The sequence below is a fragment of the Sarcophilus harrisii genome, chromosome 3, assembly GCF_902635505.1.
Source record: "Sarcophilus harrisii chromosome 3, mSarHar1.11, whole genome shotgun sequence".
Taxonomy (NCBI): Eukaryota; Metazoa; Chordata; class Mammalia; order Dasyuromorphia; family Dasyuridae; genus Sarcophilus; species Sarcophilus harrisii.
The window spans coordinates 553,301,419-553,321,025 of NC_045428.1; the positions used below are offsets into that span (position 1 = coordinate 553,301,419).

A 19,607-nucleotide genomic window follows, 5' to 3' on the forward strand; every position below is an offset into this window, starting at 1 on the left:
CAAAGGCTTTTGACCTGTTTGTATGTATGTATATGTATATATATATATATATATATATATATATATATATATAATGTGTATGTGTGTGTGTATATACGTATGTGTGTATGTACGTATATATGTATATTAATATATATCAGATTATAAAGGAAATCACTGATATTTAAACATTTTTTAAGTTGTGACAGCACAGGTTAGGGCCCTTTGCTCAAGCCTGAAGTCCAGACACCAAGGATCAGGTCTTATTTGCAGGGCACACAAAGGGAAAGATTGGAGGCAGAGAGACTGTGTGGTAGTCACTGCAATCGGAAATGAGAGGGATTGAGGTCCTGGGCCTGGGGAGTCACAAAGAATAGAGAGGAAGTGATGGACATGCCTTAATATCCCATTACTGGGGCCTTGAGGGCACAAGAAAGAGTTGGCAGAGGTGGCAACCTGAAAACTAACATGAAGACTGGATGGGTTCTGCCGGGGTGGGCTCTGGTTCCCTCCTTGAATCCCTTTCCACAAGCCAGATTTCCGATTCCCCAAGAGGCAGGATTACAAAAGGGCCGGCTCACCCTCTCCATGGCAAAAGTGCGGACTGCATACTCTGCCAGGGTCTCTGTTTTCATCAGAGTGATCTTGATATCTCCATACATTTCTGAGTCATCAGGCCAGTAGCGGGAACACTTCACCTAGAGACCAACAGGGTCTGACATGATTTCCCCTCCTCTCCCTATCCTTCACCTTCCCAGCCTCCCTTGCCCTCATTCTCCTCACCTTCCCCAAAATCCATTTCCCCTTTACTCCTTGCCCATCCCCACCCCAGTGGGACCTCAGCCATTTAGATTCAGTCTAAAGTCCTCCCTAAAATATCCCCAACCACTGGACAACTCTGTTTCCCAAGATACTTTTGGACAACTCTGATTATTAGGAACTTACTCCCAAAATCAAGCCTAAATACGGTCTTTCTGAAACTATTCCCCAACAAAAACACAACGGATACTTTTCCTAGTTAGTTGTCTTCTGGGATCAGATAGAATGCATCTCATCTCACTGACAAAAGACAATGATCGTGTCTCCCCATCCAGCCTCCTGACCCAGTCTTCCCTTCTCAAGGTTAAATATTCCCAGTGCCTTCAACTGCCCTTGATCGGACGTGGTCCAAATCTCCTTCATTCCTATTTCCCTTTTGTCTTATAATTATAATTATTATTATATGGCTAGCATGCATTTGATGGTTTCCAAATCACTTTTTAAATATTATCTCACTTATCCTCACACCACCATTGTAAGGTGGAGGCTATCATTATCCCACTTCACAGCCAAGGATGCTAACTTGATAAGGACCACAAAGCTAGTAAACCTCTGAGAACTCAAGCATTTCTGACCCTAAGTCTAAGGCCAATAAGGATTAAGTGACTCGCCCAAAATCATACAGAGAATAATTAGGATTCACCCTCAAGTCCTGGAACTAAATTTATTCTTTTCATTATCTTCATATTTTCCCTAAATTTGAATTCCCCTCCTCTCCCTCATTTTCCCCTCACTGTTGCAAACCTTGATTTTTCCAATCCCTTCTCTGAGGCTCCCCATCCTGCAGGGCCCCTGAAGCTGCCTTCTTGCCCCCTTACCCGTCCCACTTCCACCAGCTTGGTGATCATGACGATGCTGGAGCAGTGTTCCTGCCACACCATTCTCCAGAAGTCGTATACCATCTCCTGTCTGGGTCCTGGGAAGGGGGGAAGAATGTGAAGAAGGCCCCAAGGAGAGTGGGAGCCAGAAGGCATTGGATGGACAGGAGGGGCCTTGGGACTTTTCCCTCAGGACTGTAAACCCAAAGTCCTAAGCTCCCAGGGCCTGGCCCCATGGGACCTCTGACATTCCCACCCCACAGCCCTAGTCCAGGACTGGACCGACACAGGCAGGACCAAGGAGTAACAGACAGCGGGGGCCCATGGCAACCCAGATTGGGAGACTTGCGGAGAGAAGGCTTGGTTTTTCTCTCTAAGTCTAGTGAAAGATGGAGATGGGGAGGACAGAAGAGAGAGTCTGTGCCAGGGGACTCCAGTTTATGGGACTACAAACATGATGGGGTAAAGGGAGAGACAGACAAGGAGAGAGGGACTCACAGACAGAGCAAAAAGAGAAAGGCAGATAGAAAAGATGGTAAGACAAGGAAGGAAAGAAAGAGAGGAGAGGGGACAGGACAGAGTAGGAGAGACACACAACCAAAGGAGAGCCTGGGTACCTTGAGTAGCTATGAAGTGGTTTGATCTGTGGTAGCCCTGGAACAGAAGGAGACACTGTCAGACCATCAAGGAAAGCACCAGTTCTGACTCCAATCCCAAAGAAGCCATCTAGTCAGGATGACCCTCAAGAGAAGATGTCCCCAAACATTCAAAGTTCCCAAAGGACCAACCCCTAGTTCCCCAGGGCCCAAGCCCTTTCCCCCCTCTCTCTGGTCCATGATGAGCCCATCTCATCCAGGGGTCAATATATTCCAAGACTCAGAGAACCTTGCCTTACTACTGCCTTGGAAACAAGATCAATCGGCCTATACCTGGGAGTGGAAGCCACAGGGACGTATTTCTAAATCCTGTCCCCCCGGCAACAGTCATCAGTCCCTCACTGCAGGGAGGGTCAGGGACACCTCTGGCCTAAAGCACAATCATTCTCTGGCTCTAGGGATGTCTCTGTTCAAGCCTCCATGACCCTATTCCTATAAGCTGCCCAAGAAACCTCCTTCGGTGATAACATCTTAACAAACATCGGAAGTTCTTACTAATATCTAATCTAGATCCCACCCAATGCAAATCAAGTCCTTTTTCTTCTGTTCTGTTCACCATGGGAATGATGTCCATTGATGGTTGGCCCCTCTCCCTGGTCCTGAGTAATGGCCAAGCTCCCCCTGGCCACTCCTGCCCTCCCTTCCCCACAGTTCCTAATCTTTCTGAGGTCGGAGGAGATGGGGTTACATTTTGCATCTCTAATTAACCAGAGGTGCAGCAATGCATAGGAAAGAGCCAGTACCAGAAGTCAAGGAGACCTAGATTTGAGTCCCCTCCTCTAACACATACTGGGCACATCAAGCATTAACTCCTCCCTGCCTCAACTCTCAACCAGCAAGTGGTAAAACCCTCCTAGGAGGAACTTCCTCATCTGGGAGTTCCCTACACCAAAGGTGTCCTACAGGCTGCCCAGAGTACTCCTGAACCAGATTAAAATGTCACTGGGAGATATTTAACAGAACTTCAAAAATAAAGACAATGAATAGAAAATTAATACAATAGAACCTAAATAATGTTTTTTTAAGTCAATATGTGGTCCACAGGGATTCTTGTGTACAGTTTAGCATTGCGCCCCTCCACCGTCCTACACCCCTAGCATCCCACAAATCTTAGTGCAGCACCTTTGGGACACCTTGCAGCTGTACACTGAACTATAGGACTCGCAGAACTGGAGGGAACCTCTGACAATTGTCTAGTTTTAAAAAGGAGAAAAGGCAGTTCCAAAAGGAGAAGCGCCTTATCCAGTCACACAGTCAGCAGGCTGGGAACCAGAACTCAAGTCCCTGACTATGGACCCAATGCTCATCTAACCCAGCGGACTCCCCGTAGCAAGTCACAGGAGGACTCGGGGGCAGAGAGGGATTTGGCCAAAGGGGGGAGGGCATTGGGGGTTACTGGTTGAGAAGGCAGAGACTGAGTTAACGTGACTAAGAGGACAGAGGGCCTGGTGTCCATTGCCAAGACTGTCCCCCACACACTCCGGCCCCCTCCCCTCCCCAGTATTCCGGAAGCACAAAGGAGAAGGCGGCCAATGGGTGGATGGTTTGGCTTTCAGTGAAAAGAGTGAACGGTGACTCGGGGATCACCAGGGTCTGGGCCAAGCACTGAGATGGGGACAGTCGGCACTGGTGGACAGGAGGAAGGGAAGGAAAAGAGAGACTCAGAGAGAGAGAGAGAGAGAGAGAGAGAGAGAGAGAGAGAGAGAGAGAGAGACTGAGAGAGAGAGAGAGAGAGAGAGAGAGAGAGAGAGAGAGAGAGAGAGAGGATATACTTACTTCTCGGTTTATCCGAATCTTAAGGATTCCGGTGAGAGGACAGGTGCCCAAGCCAAAGAGACCAGAAAGAGGGAGATTAGCCCACTGGGCATGGCCATGGGAGGCAGAGGCAGGAGCAGGAGGGGCTTTGAGGGATACGGATGTGGCAGAGGCAAGGGAAGGAGAAAGGGAGGAGGGGGAAAGGGGAGGTTGCCCTACCAAAATCTGGGGCCTCTGGGAGTGGGAGAAAAAGAAGGAAACGATACAGGGAAAATAGGACAGGGAAAAGCCAAGAATGGAGAATGAAAGCATCAGGACCCCCAGGAGAAGAGGAGGAGGAGGTGAGAGGCTTGTTCCTGCCTTCACACCTTTGTTCATGCTGTGGGCCTGCCTGGAACGCCTTTCCCTGCTCATCCTCTCTTCCATCCCCTCAGGTGATGAGAATGTTCTCTCCTCCCCCTAGACTGTCTGGGCACCCCCAGGGCACAGGTGATACCTTCTCTTTCTCAGTCTCTCCTGGCACAGGACTGATCCATGTGGGTGCTCTGTCAATACTTATTGAGCTGAACTAAGACCTCAGGTCATGTCCTTCCCCCTTCTCCCCCCTTTCCATCACCCCCTAACACTACTGCCTTTTCTGCTTCATGGCTGATCAGAGACAAGTTTAGCTCAAGGGTGACACAGGAATTCTCCCCCTCTGAGGGTCTGCAGAGATTAGTAAGAATCTCTCTCTCCCCCACTCTGCTTTGGGCCCTCGACCCCATCTCTCTGGACTGACCGTGGCCACATGCCCTTTCTGAGTCGGGCTTTTCCTGCCAATACCACTCTGCTGAGCCCGTTCCCTCCCTCTAGTTCCTCAGAGGAAGCTGCCTATTTATTCCCTGACTTCCCCAGCCCCCCATACAGAGGAACCCCACTGGTTCCTGGCTGTAGGAGCTCACACAAATCCTCCCCATGACCAGATCTATCTCGTCCTTGTCCTGAAAACCCAACTGAACTCAACAGCCATTTCTGAAAGGCCTGATGTACACCTGGCAATGTGCCCGCGGCTCAGGGTGCAAGAACACAAGAGGAGACCAGCCTCTGCCTTCAGCAGCTGGTTCCCAGCTCCAAGCCATCCTTCTGGGCTCTGCTCCTCCAAGAAGGCTTCCCTGACTATCCAGGCTACCCACGTGTCCCCCTTCTCTGAGATACTCTGCCTGGTGCGTCCCCTGGCACCTTCTGCCATCAATTAGTCAGCGGTTTCCCCCACTGCAGCAGGAGCTTCGTGAGGGCAGGAGCAGAGCGGGTGCTCCCCCACATCCCCGCGGCAGCCAGCCCGCAGGTGGGTGCTCGGCACCTGGCCGGGTGAGGGGAAGGGGGGGAGAGCAGCAGAGGGAAGTCTCTCAGGGAGCACTCACATCGATGTAGTTGGCATTGATGTAGTCTGCGTTGGGGTCCCCCAGAAGCGGGTGCAGCTTCACTCGGTGCCGATCATCTGCAAACCAGAACATGGCAGTGTCGGAAAGCAGCCCCATGGGCCCGGCCAGAAGCTCGGGGTTTAAGGTGGGCTCCTGGGGCTGGAGAGCTGAGCACCTGGCCCTGACAGCTGGAGCACCGGGAGGGCGGGACACGCAGTTACCCAATCTGATACACAATGGGGTCAGGAAAGGTGGGGAAAAAGGGTGTATGGTCTGGGGGGCAATGAAGAGAGGAAGATGGAGGCTGGGAATGGAGGGACACAGACACTTTGGGGAGCTACAGGGCATTAGAGGGAGGGGGGTACTGAACTGGGGGGCGGGGCCAGAGGAAGACGGGGGTAAGAGAGATATTTGGAGATGAGAGAACACCATAAAGGAAGAGAGGGAAGTTCTGGGATCCCCAGGAAAAAGCAGCTCTGTCCTTCAGCTGCTATATCAACATTCCAAGCCTTCCCATCAGCCTTGGACCAAATCAGTAAGTGCTTACAGGACGGACTGGGCTCTTCCCTCTGGGCCATGAACGCCCCAGGCTGGGACACAAGAAGCCCCATCGTCAGCCTTCACCCACCCCAGCAAGATGTCTGCTCCCAGCGTCGCGACAGAGGGTGATTCCTGCCAGTCAGGTCATCCCCACCCCAGCTCTCCCTCCGTTGCTCTGACACTCACAAGGTGGAACAGGTTCCGTTCTGCCCTTCGTCTTGTCCTTCTTCTTGGTGGCATCCCAGCCTTCAAAGAAGCTCTATAGAAAACACAGATTTTGAGGATGGAGCAGGGGCTACAGCTCTTAGCCCAGCTGTCTAGTTCAACCCATTTTACAGGAGGGGAAACTGAGCCAACACACCCAGAGTCACAGAAGTGAACCAAGGTCCAGGTTCTCCAAGCCCTTCCTCCAGGGCACATCAAATGCTTTTCCAGAAATGCCCTTGTCCGCGGCCCTCAGGCCAAAATCCCAGAATGAGGCCAGGGAGGGAGGCCCTGAGAAATAGGGGCCCACGGGATCCATGCTCCCCACATAATGTCTCGGGGGCCCCACTGCTGAAGGGAATGTTCGCTGAGCATTTCCACACTCCACAAGAGTCCCTGGTTACAGATTAATGGAGACGCTCACTTTGTAAACTGTGCACCCGCCTTGCTTTAAATTACGGGCATTCCGAGAGCAGCAGAGATGCTTTTGTGAGCAGGCTCTGGGTGGGGGCCAAAGTCTGGGGTGCCTGTTCTCCTAGGCCAGGATATCCCCAAAAAGAAGGGGCAGGTAACCAAGCCTTGGGTTATTATCAGCATCTGACCAAATTCAAGCACAAATGTAGAACGCATCAGCATTAAGCATTAGAAGCAGGGGCAAAGCTCAGGGGATGGTTAGTGAGGATCAGAGCTGAAGCTACAGATGGGGTCAGACCAAAGGTTCAGATCAGGACTGAGGCAGGATAACGACCGTAGGATTTATAAGTGATCAGTCCTTGTATTTGGAGGGTGTTAAATGATAAATGATCTAAGATCACATGGGCCATCAGTGGAAGATTTAGTCTTCTCATTGGTTTGGAGACGGCACAGAACGGGGACGAGAGTGCTGGACCGGGTCAGAAACAACTGAATTAAAACCCAAATGCTCAGTGAGACCCTGGGCAAGTCACTTAACCCATTTGCCTCATATATAAAATAACAATAGCACCCCCCTCCCAGGGTTGTGTGAGGTAATATTTATGAAGCTCTTTGCAATCCTTAAAGAGCTATAAATATATGGTATAATTATTATGTTGATTCCCAGCCCCGGGGGCTCTTACCTCATACTCCTGCTTGAAACCATAACCCTCAGCTGTCTTCATCTGATTGATATGCTGCAGCAAATCAGCCACTCGGACGGCGGGGTGCAGCTGCCCCGTGTGGTAGGGGGAGCCCTTCCGGCCGCAGGGACGCCGGGGGGAGCCTCCCAGAAGGCTGCTCGATTCATTGACCACACTGCTCCGCTGGTCCCCTGGCAGAGGGGAAGGAGACACAGAGAACGGGTGAGGGAGGGCAGCCCTCCCACACACAGACCTGGAAGGGCTTCAGAGATCCAGAGGGCCCATGGAGGCAGATTAAAAAGAAAATGTGAAATATTAAATAAAAATAAGTAAAATGCAGTCCCATGTGAATAATGTCAATGTGTGGTTTTCTGGTCATAGCATGCTGTCCAGAGGGATTTGATATAGCTGGTCTTGTCCTACTCTCTAATTTTAGGGATGCCCAGAAGAATGAAGTGACTTGCCCAAAGAGGAAGTGACAGAGCCTGCCAGCTCTAGCAATCTGTGTTCTAAGTTCCCTCCCAAATCTGACCTCCTGTATTCTAAGGCCCCTCCCAACTCTGACATCCTGGGTTCTAAAGGCCCTCCCAGCTCTGACATCCTGGGTTCTAAGAGCCCTCCCAGCTTTGACACTCTCTGTTGTTAAGAAACTTCTCAGTGCTGACATGCTTATGTTCTCAGGGCTCTCCAACTCTTCCCTGTGGTCTAAAGTCTTTCTCAGCCCTGTAGTCTCTATTCTAAGGAGCCTAAAAGCTCTGACATTTTCATTCTAAGAGTCTATGTTCCTTTTTTCTGCTCTGACATTCTCTGTTCTAAGAGTCTATGTTCATGTTCCATGAAAACCTAATTTCTTCTCTCCTCTCCTGTCAGGGCCCTGGGCCCCATCACTGAAGTGTGGAAAGGGGCTCAGGCTTGGAATCCTTCAGAAAACCACCTTGATCCCCCACTTCCCTCTACCTTCATCCTCCCATCCCAGCCGCAGCATAACCTGGAGAACAAGACCCTCCCTTCCTCTCTCTTGGGGAAACAATCTGGAACATTTGGCAACTCCCAGCAATTACCCCCCATTCAGAGAGAAGAAAATCCTGAAAATAGCTGCTGCTACCACCAGCTACGGCTGCTGCCGCTGCCACGGATTAGTAAAAGGAGCTGAATAGAGGGATTTCTTTTGCGTTGGCATTTTCCATTGTAAACCTTTGCTGCTCTCAGCTCCAATCATCTTCAAGCCCAGAGAGCCCCCCACGCTCCCCTCCTGAAACTCTGACCCCCACGCCTCTCTGGGGAGGGGTCCAGCTCCCTGCCCAAAGGCCGATGTCCTTTTTGGAGCCCCAGGCTCAAATGGCTGCAAGAGTTTAGGGGACCTCATCAAATGTCCCCTTTCCTCTCACCAGCACTTTGCTCCCCACAATCCTACGCTATAAGTACCGCCAGGATTATTATTCTCAGCAGGCAGAGAAGGCTCACAGGTAGAAAAGCACTTGCCCAAAGTCATATAATTAATAAGTTATAAAGCCAGGATCAGAGCAGGAACCCCCCCACCCCCAGACATTTTCCTCTTTTTGTCCCATAGGAGGGAAGGCCCGCTCTGCAAGGGATGCCTCTGGTGACAGGAGAACATCCACTGGCTCAGGAATTAGGAAACCTGGGTTCACAAAATCAGAAAAACTCTGATCTCAGAAGTCATCTAGTTCAAACTAGAATCCCCTTTTCAGCTTCCAAAGAAAAACCTCCTCTGAAGGACCTCCAGTGACAGGGAACTCACTACCTATCAGAGACCTTTTTCACTTTTGCAAAGCTCTGAAGGTCAAGAAATGTTCCTTCATTTGGAGTCCAAATCTGCTTTAATTGTAATTTAATAGAACTGTAGTGAATGAAATATGAAAACTGTTGTGAGGATAATCCAGGGTTGAATCTTATTCCATGTACTCATTACTGATAAGGTTTGGGGCACATCACTCAAACTACTCCGCCTCAATTTCCATTTATGTTAAAAAGTAATTAAAATAACACCAATCTTAGGGAACTGATGAAAGAATCCAAGGAGTTAATGTACAGAATTACATACTTAAAGCACTATGTACAGAGTTGGTCTCTTTTGGTAATGTCTGTTCTTGTATGAGTAAAAACTGCTTTTATTATTATTGATAATTTCACCCTCTCTATCTGGACATAGTTTCCAGCAGCTTGGGAACAAGCTCATGAATCTCTTTTTGTGATGTCTTAATCATTCATTCTGTGGCTCCTCTCAGCTCTGACATCCTGTGTTCTAAGGGTCCTCCCAGCTCTGACAATTTCAAATGAGGTAACTGTAAAGTCCTTAGCACACTGTCTGACACATGGTAAGTGCCCTATAAACATTAAATACTATTATCTAGCTCTAAGATCCTATGCCATGAGGTCTCTTCCACCCTCAATAATCTCCTTCCAGCTCCAGAATCATCTGTGGGGCCCTCCAACTCTGAACCCTGGGGTGCATATGTGCATTTTCCAGGGCCGAGAGGAGGATTGTCCTTTCTTTTTCTCCTTTTGCACCTGGCCCAGGCTGGGGCTGTCATGTGCTTTGCTTCATGTCCCTCCAGGATGCTTTTTGGATTTGACTCTGCCCGCTCCTGGTTTGGTCCTGACCAGATGGCACTCTTTGCTTGTGCTCTGAGCCGTCCGGCTCTCCTTACTTGCTCTTGTGACTCTCCTCTTGGCGAGCTCTGTGCCATCAGGATCTGCTTTCTCCCTTCTCTGGCAGGCCCCTGCGCCAGCCTGAAGTCCAGCTACAAAATGATGCAGAGTTGTCCTCATGCTTCCCCTAAGCCCAGGGACACTCTGCTCTTTCATTCAGGCTCTTCATCTTTTTTTCTCATCCTTCTTTCTCTTCCAAACGATGGATTTCATGGGTCTGTGCTTCTGCTTTGTCCAGTCCAGGCTCTGACTTTCAATTCTGATATTAAGATCCCTGCAGACTAAACTAAGACAAGCCCTCATTCTTGTCCATGATTTCCTAGTCTCCAAGAAGCTATCCACTTTACAACTTTAGAAGATGGAATGTCTAAGGTGAGAGGGGCCTCAGAACCCAGGATGTCAGAGACAGAAGGGCCTTAGGACACAGAATGTCAGAGTTGGGAGAGCCCTTAGAACCCAAGAGGTCAGAGCTGGGAGGGCCCTTAGAACACAGGAGGTCAGAGCTAGGAGGGTGTAAAGGGCTGAAACTCTTGAGTCAATTCACTGAGGTCAGTTGGAGCACTTAAGGCTAATTACCAATTGGACAATACTCTATCAGCATATGCTTGGAAAATGGCCCTTCCCACTATCCTGTGCTGGCTTGATAATTGGTAAATACAGAGAATTGTAGGACGGACTAGGGGTGGAGTAAGACTAGCCAGAGTCAATTCTGGCTGGGAGATGAAGAAGGAAGGTTGCAGAGATTCTGTTTCCATCCAATTCAATACTATCTTTAAAAACCAAGAATTAAGGACCAAGGACTTTTGCTTATCCCAACTCAGGCTGATTCTAAGGTATCCAGGGTGCTAACTTGGTCTTCACATTTGGTGCCCAACATGTGGACCAAGGACTCTAATTTCACTGAAGAAGTCCCCAGGGACCAGGAAATAGGGTGAGTATTTTAATAGACAAACAGGGAACTTACTTTGTTAAGGGCTAAACTAGTAACCTTTTCTAGCTGAAATGGGCAGATATTAGGAAAAGATTCTCCCCCATCCCCAGCCCCACCCCCCATCCCCACCCCAAAGGGGTGCTATAGAAAGCATATTTAAGTTGATCAAGGGACAAGGCTTAATTGTAGACTCTTGGGTACATTAGAATTCACGTCCCCTTGGTTCTTAAAGGAAGAAGATATAGGGGGCAGATAATTGGAAACTAGTAGGAGATCAACTATGTGAATACTACAATGATAAACGTCCTTATTCAATTTCCAAGGAAACATTCTATACATATAACATAATACAATTGGCCTTAAAGAATCCTGAAAATTATAGAAAAAAAAAGAAAAGTTTTAAAAACAGCCAGATGAGGAAGTGTGAGGAAAAAGAAGAAGACAAAGGACAGATTAATGACAATATCCCCAGAGAGAATGAGGACTTAAGTGATGTTGAAAGGCATGGTGGTTCTCCTCACAAGGCAGCTTCGACCCAGAGCATGTCCTTGACACGCCCCCATCAACTTTATCCTCCAAGATGGAAGGAGGAGGAGGAGTGGGAGGGGCAGTGATATCACCAGCACCTCCGCCCCAGCAATCACTCCCTCCTATGACTAGATTACAAAAAGCATTACTTAAAGCCACAGAAGAAGGGCAGGATATAGCTAATTTGAAAATAGGAATGTATCCTGTGATTCAACAGTTTAACTCTTCAGGTCAAGAAAGTAGAAGATACATTCCTTTTGATATAGAAATCCTCAAAGACCTGAAAAAGGCTTGCACTCTTTATGGAGCTACATTAGCTTATGTTAAGATGTTATTAGAGAATTTGGCTTATGAAGTCTTAACTCCTAGTGACTGGAAATCTATAGCAAGGACATTCTTAGAACCTGGACAAAACTTTTGGCTTTTGGAGTATAGTGAATTATGCAGTATACAAGCCGAACAAAATAGTCAAGGCAGAGTTAATCCAATCACCTATGACCAACAGACAGGTGTAGGCTCTTATGCAGACATTTCAGTACAGATTAATTTCTCCATAATAGCATATAAGCAAATTGCTGCTGCTGCTATCCACACATGGGGTTTTCCCCCGGTAAACACTACAAGGATGAAGCCTTCACAAAAATAGCACAAAGGCCAAATGAACCCCTTGTTGATTTTGTGGGATGTCTACAGACAGCTGTTGTACAAACTATTGGTGAAAATGCAAGAACAGACATTTTGATAAGGCAACTTGATAAAGAAAATGCTAATGAGGTTTGCAGAAGAATTATACTAAGACTACATAAGGATGCTCCTTTAAAGGAGATCATTAGACTCTGTGCCACAGTGGGCACAAATATCTTTTACAGCCAGGCTATGATGCAGACTTCCCTAAATCCAAACATGGGAAGACAGGGTTCCTTTTGGCAAGGGACTACCAGAGAGATTCGCCAAAGATTTCAATGTGGTAAAGTAGGGCATCTGAAAGCTCAATGTTGGCATAGAGATAGAGTGAGAAAATAGGGTGGGAGAACAAGACCCAACCCCATGTCTAAAATGCAACAGAGGCTTCCATTGGGCATCAGAATGTAGACTGATTCAGGGAAATGGGATGAGGGGCCCAACTCCAGGGCCCAAGGCAAAAAATACTTGGGGCATGATGGCAGCTGATGCTACACCCAGAGAGTGCCTAGAAGTCCAGTACCCAGACATGACCAATGAGCCAGGAAGCCATCTGATAGGAGAAAGGGATTACAATTGGGGAGAATACAGTTGTATGCAGCTGGGACAACTGAGATACCCCCTGGAGAGGTGAAATCTGTTCCTCTCCAGCCTACGGATCCCTTACCTCCAAGCACAATGGGATTGACCATTTCACCTCCTGAGAGTACTTACAAAACAGTGTCCATCCATACACTGAGGGAAACTGGGGAATGTGTAGATAATATCCCACTCACTAATACAGGTAGACAATGTGTGACTTATCAACCAGAAGTAGTAGCATCAGGATTATTGATACAGGCTCCTAATAATCAATCTGGTGATAGTTGCCCAGATTCTGACTACAAGCAACAAAATCCAGGAATATACTGGACAGCAGCTGTGACAGCTGACCAGCCTATGCTCACTATCTATATAAATGGCATATCATTAGAAGGATTGGTAGACACAGTTGCAGATCATACAGTCATTAGAGGTGCCAACTGTCCCAGTCACTGGCCAAAAATTAAGGCAGACACCCACATGTCTGGCGTAGGAGGATTAATAGCAGCTGAAGTTAGTGCTACCCCTTTGAGATGGACTTTTGAAGGCAAAACAGGAGTTTTTACTCCTTTTACAATTGAAAAAATCCCCATCAATCTGTGGGGAAGAGACATTTTACAACAATTAGGATTACAAATGAATACTTCAGTTTTTTAGGAAGCGCTGCTGTTGAAGGCCTGCCAAATTTTCAACTGTTTCTATCCAATGGAAAAGCAGTGTGGATAGAACAGTGGCCCTTAACTAGCGATAAAATTCAGGCCTTATTAGATATAATACAGGAGCAACTTGACCAAGGACACTTAGAATCTTTTCTAAGTCCTTGGAATTCCCCAGTATTTGTTGTAAGAAAGAAATCTGGAAAATGGAGGATGTTGACTGATTTAAGAAAGGTGAATGAACAGATGGAAACTATGGGAACTCTTCAGCTTGGACTTCCATCTCCTACTTAGTTGCCTAGAGAATGGCCTCTTTGGGTTATAGACATTAAGGATTGTTTCTATTCTATCCCTCTAGATAAGGAAGATAAGAAAAGATTTGCCTTTTCAGTGCCCAGCGTTAACTTAGCTGAGCCTTATAAAAGCTATGAATGGACAGTTTTGCCACAGGGAAAGAAAAACAGCCCTACTATGTGTCAAATGTATGTTGCTGCTGCTCTTACTCCATTGAGAAAAGCATCTCCAAAGTTATGTTATTACATTACATGGATGATATATTGGGATATGCACCTGAGGAACAAATGTTAGAAGCATGTCTACAAAAGACCGTGGAAACACTAAGGAACTACAAATTATACATAGCTCCAGAAAAAATTCAAAGACATGTTCCTTTTCAATATTTAGGATGTGAAGTATACTCTAAGGTGCTTACAGTACAAAAACTTTCCTTAAGAACAAGAAGCTAAACACCTTAAATGACTTTCAGAAATCGCTAGGAGATATCCAATGGATGTGTCCAGTGTTAGGCTTGACTACCTATCAAATTGCAACCAATGATATGACATTTTAAGGGAAGACAGTGCTTTAAACTTACCACGTCAGCTTACAAAAGAAGCTCAAGAGTCTTTGAGAGAAGTTGAACTGCCTTTATTCAATGTGGTTGAAAGAGTCACTCAAAAACCCTTGGAAATGTCAGTTTTTGCTACACAAGAGGCACCCACAGCAGTCTTTCATCAAGGAGACAGTGTGATAGAGTGGGTGAACCTGGCACAACCAGAACAAAGCCTTACTCCTTACCCAGTGCTTGTGGCTAGAATTTTATTAAAGGCCATTAAGCAAGCAGTACAATTATCTGGGATAAGACCTAACAAGATAAACACCTTTTATATTAATGCACAAATTAATGAATGCTGCAAGACCATCCCAGAGTGGCAAATTTTATTAGGCATGGCTCCAAATTTTACACATGGGTCTCCATTAAAGAGAACCAAACTATTACATAATTGGCCATAGATTCTTGAAGAAAAGGTTCCAAAAGTTCCTCTTAAAGGACCAACTATCTGTACAGATGCATCAAAACATAACGTTTGTGCTGTATACTCTCGTGACTTAACTATATAGAGAGTAGTCAGAATTTCCTTTCAGTCCACTCAGCAGAACGAATTGTATGCAATCATTCTAGCTCTTACTTATTATCCAGGAGACATAAATATAATATCTGATTCGGCCTATTCAGTAAGTGTGGTACAAAGAATTGCCACAGCCCAAATAAAATTTGTAGCCTCTAATATATATCAGCTCTTTAAGAACTTCAAGAGCAAGTGAGAAAGCATCCAGGTAAGATTTATATCTTGCATGTCCACTCTCATAGTGGACTTTCAGGTCCTATTTTTGATGGTAATTCAAAGGCAGATAGCCTTCTAACCATGTTGGTCAATACTCCTTTATTTCAAGAAGCCCAGGAATCTCATTCTAAATATCATCAGGCTGCTCAAGCTTTATATTTACAATTTAGAATAACAAGAGAGGAAGCTAGGAGCATAGTAAAAGCCTGTATGGCTTGCCTTCCTTTCCACGCGCCTACACTCACTCCAGGAAAGAAGCCTCGTGGTTTAAGACCCAATGAAATTTGGCAAATGGATGCGACCCATTATAAATCTTTCGATCATCTATCTTTTATCCATGTTGTGGTAGGCACCTTTTCAGGATTCACCTTTGCAATATCAGCAGCAAAAGAGACAGCCCGAGTGGTCACTGAATTCCTTATCCAAGCATTTGCCATTATGGGTGTGCCACAAGCCACAAAAACAGATAATGGACCAGCATATACTTCTAAACATTTTGCACACTTTTGTGCACTGTATAAGATTTTACCATCCTTTAATCCTCAAGGACAGGCAATAGTAGAGAGAAGAAACATTAAGATGCTCCTCCAAAAACAAAAGAAAGAGGGAGCCACAGGTAACCCTAGAGAACTTCTAAATCTAGCTCTTTATACTATTAACTTCTTGATTTTTGACAAAGATGCACTGGCTCTGGCAGACAGGTTTTATAATCCACCAGAAGGGCAGTGTCCAGTGTGAGCGGCTCCACTATCTTTGGACAATTGCCAGGTGATGTATAGAGACCCAGAAAGTGGTGAATGGAAGGGACCTGATAGGTTAACTGCTTGGGGGAGAGGGTTTGCTTGTATCTCTATAGATGGAGAAGGAATCAAATGGGTGCCAACGAGCCATATTCGCTTTGTCCATTGAAGATGGAGCAGACCCTTGAAACAAAGGAAAAGACCCAAGAAACATCGGGTGGTTCTGTCACTGACTGTGCCCACCACTGAAAGAACATGGCAGTTATGGCGTTTGACTCATGGACATCAAAAATGTTGGACTTCAAAACCCTCAGGAATCACTGGATTCTCTGAGACACGATAAGACTGTTGCAGGACTTGAAAACCCTCAGGAATCATTGGATTCTCTGAGACACGATAAGACTGTTGCAGGACTTGAAAACCCTCAGGAATCATTGGATTCTCTGAGAAATGATAAGACTGTTGCAGGGCTTCAAAATCTGCTGGAATCATTGGATTCCCTGACACATAAAAAGACTGTTGCAGGACTTCAAAAACTTCCAGGGATCATTGGATTCCCTGACATGTGAAACAATGGACAATAGATTGATTCTGGACTATCTCTTGGCTGCTGAAAGAGGTGTATGTGTGATTGTTGTTTGCATACCCTTCTTCTAGGACTTCTGGGAATCTTTTACAATACTGTGTTGATTTATATTGTTTGTTATATAACTATTTGCATGTACAATTCATGTTTCTTACATCACATTGAACCTGCACCGGCTGTTGGGAGGGTCATCACTAATACCCTGTGCATTACTGCTATGTGCTTGTGTAATACCTCCCATGTTGATGGGTTTGTGTATACCTGTTTCTAATAAGACCCTTCAGCCCAGAAACCCACTAGCAATCCCCCATTCCCTTTGGTGCTTTTCATCTCCCTTCCTGAGAAGTCAGCAATGGCGTGACCACCTGTGTTTTAAAACAAAAGAAAGTGGGAGATGTAAAGGGCTGAAACTCTGAGTAGATGCACTGGAATCAGACAACCGAGCACTTAAGGCTAACTACCAATTGGACAATACTCTATAAGCATATGGTTGGGAAATGGTCCTTCCCACTATCCTGTGCTGGCTCAATAATTGGTGTATACAGAGAATTGTAGGAGGGACTAGGGGATGGAGTAAGACGAGCCAGAGTCACTTTGGCAATAGACGAGGAAGAAAGAGGTTGTGGAGATTCTGCATCCCATCCTATTCACTCCTACCTCTAAAGACCAAGAATAAAGACTAACGATGTTTGCTTATCCTGACTACAGGATTCTAAGGTATCCAGGGTGTTAACTTGATCTTCACAGGAGGGCCCTTAGAATCCAGGAGGTCAGAGCTGGGAAGGCCCTTAGAACCCAGGATGTCAGAGCTGGGAGGGCCCTTAGAACCTAGGATGTCAGAGCTGGGAGGGCCCTTAGAACCCAGGGAGTCAGAGCTGGGAGGGCCCTTAGAACACAGGATGTCAGAGCTGGGAGGGCCCTTAGACCCCAGGATGTCAGAGCTGGGAGGGCCCTTAGAACAGGAGATGTCAGGACTGGGAGGGCCCTTAGAACACAGGATGTCAGAGCTGGGAGGGTCCTTAGAACCTAGGATGTCAGAGCTGGGAGGGCCCTTAGAACCCAGGGAGTCAGAGCTTGGAGGGCCCTTAGAACCCAGGGAGTCAGAGCTGGGAGAGCCCTTAGAACCCAAGGAGTCAGAGCAGGGAGAGCCCTTAGAACCCAGGAGGTCAGAGCTGAGAGGGCCCTTAGAACCCAGGATGTCAGGGCTGGGAGGGCCCTTAGAATACAGGAGGTCAGAGCTGGGAGAGTTTTTCACTGCCCTGGGATACACTCCATCTGATCCTGGTTATTTACACTCATTAAAGGCTATCTAGATGCTTTCTTTCTATATTCCTGCTTATCTTGGGTTTCAACTCACTATTAGCCATTTTTGCCTCATCTTTTCTACATCAAAAACCATTGTCTTTGCATGAGAATCATCCCCACCCTCCATCCTGGTTCTTACTCATGTACTAAATTAGCAAAATCCCATAGAACTGAATTAAAAAATTATAAGATTTCAAGCTAGAAGAGATCTTCAAGATCATCATGTCCAACCCCCTCATTTAATAGATGAAGCATCTGAGGTCCTGCAAGTGACTTGACAAAGATAGTAAGCATCAGAGGCAGTAATTGAATGCAGACCCTCTGGCTCTAAGTCTCTTTTCACTCAGCTGTTGAATGACCAGAGGACCCTGCTCTCATGATTTCTTTGGGAGGAACAGAAGGGAGCTGTGACCCCAGACTTTATTCTCTGTAACCTGGGCAGCAAACACTAGCCAGGAGTGAGCAGGAATGTGCTCACTAGAGGAACACATCAGCTTCAAAGGCTGGCTGGGAGAGATTCAGTCACAGTGCCCAGCTGCCCACGACTCACCCCGGGTGCTGTAGCTGTGGGCATCCATGAAGGAGAGTCCCAGGCGCTCATCCTCCTGGAGCGTGCTCTGATCCGTGAAGCTGCGGTCCACAGCACTCATCATGTGGGTCTTCTCATGGCGGTAGTTGATAGTGGCCTTGGCCATGTTGACCGGCTTCCTGTGGTACATGGAGAAGGGAAGGGTGGTAAGTGCTGAGCTGGACCTACCAGCAAGAACTCCACACCAATCTGAGAGTCATCCAGAGAGAATGGGCAGAGCTATGAGAGAAGGACCAGACTAGGGGGTGAGCTAGAGCCCTGAGGGCTGCAAGGGGAGGAAAGGAAAGAGAAAAAAGTCCTGTAATGCTCCCTGAACCCATCAGGTAGATCCATATATTTCATCTCTTCCTCCTCTCCAGTGACTATGACTTCTAACTACAGAGAATACAGGGTTAGAGCTTGACAGAAGAGTCCATCTAGTCCAATGCCATCATTTCACAGATGAGGAAACAGGCCCAGAAACAAGTCACAAGTAGTAACCAGCAGAGATGCGATCTGAACCCAAATCTTTTGGTTCCAAATTAAGTATCCTTTCTCCAGTCCCATACTATCTCCTAGAAAGTTTCTGCCTCCCATGAAGGGCAGAAAGACCTAACCCACAGAGGTTTGTGAGAAAGAACCTGCCAGAGTGACCCTCTCTTGGGGAGACTTTGGACACCCTGCCCCTGCCTGGGCCCCTAGAGGAAGGCCCCTGTCACTTCAGAAGAGAATGTCCCCTATCAGGAAGGGTATAATCCTAGCCCACACCCATTCCCAAGGTTTTTAGCTGGCTCCAACCAGTTACAGACCCCACAGTACAAACAAGTTTACCCTCCCAACCTATAAGCCATTTCCCCAATTCACACCCTCTCATGAACTCTCACAGACCTCAAACTTACTTCCCTACAACATCCCCACATCCACCCTGACAGTGAGAATGAGATCACCCTGAATCTTTCACACTGCACTTCTTGTAGCCATAGCCCTAAGTACAGAGGCTACTCTGTGTGCAGCTAAATATATTAATTAATTCATATTATAGTAGAAATGTGATAAATTCCTTGAGGACAGAGACTTTCTCCTATGTCAGTCTTCTATCCCCATTACCCAGCAGGTGATTAAAAAAAGATGACAGAATTGGAGCAAATTAATTGTTAGATCAAATCCCAATCTCCTACTTGTGTACATTATGTTATCACCCCTAAGCTACTCAGCCTAGGTGACTGCACTAATGTCTTGCAATAGATGTGGCCTGCAGCACTGGTCTGTGGCTGACTCTGGCTTAGAAAAGACTGTGGTGGTCGAGGAGTGGGATGTAGATAAAATGTCAGCCCCTATTTCTCACTGCCAAGGTTCCTTGGAGGAGGAGAGGAAAAGGAATAGGGAAGAAAAAGGAGGAGACATGTATGTCTGATGTCAGAAAGACACAGGAAGAAATTGGAGCTACTCAGATTGGAGAAGACA

General features: G+C 46.8%; 1 protein-coding gene across 4 annotated transcripts in view; it reads right to left on the reverse strand.

The window, feature by feature from the left end:
* Nucleotides 1-19,607, reverse strand: part of PTPRU (protein tyrosine phosphatase receptor type U) — a 114,180-nt gene that overhangs the window by 20,225 nt on the left and 74,348 nt on the right. For 2 of the 4 annotated variants that reach the window (XM_031962400.1, XM_031962402.1), the window contains 8 exons: nucleotides 18,126-18,283; nucleotides 7,269-7,459; nucleotides 6,154-6,226; nucleotides 5,428-5,504; nucleotides 4,049-4,066; nucleotides 2,234-2,270; nucleotides 1,617-1,714; nucleotides 561-677 (listed from right to left, as the gene is read on the reverse strand). In XM_031962400.1, coding sequence (XP_031818260.1) covers nucleotides 561-677; nucleotides 1,617-1,714; nucleotides 2,234-2,270; nucleotides 4,049-4,066; nucleotides 5,428-5,504; nucleotides 6,154-6,226; nucleotides 7,269-7,459; nucleotides 18,126-18,283 — 769 coding nt within the window. The remainder of the gene's footprint in view (nucleotides 1-560; nucleotides 678-1,616; nucleotides 1,715-2,233; nucleotides 2,271-4,048; nucleotides 4,067-5,427; nucleotides 5,505-6,153; nucleotides 6,227-7,268; nucleotides 7,460-18,125; nucleotides 18,284-19,607) is intronic. The other 2 variants (XM_031962403.1, XM_031962401.1) reach the window with 1 other exon arrangement.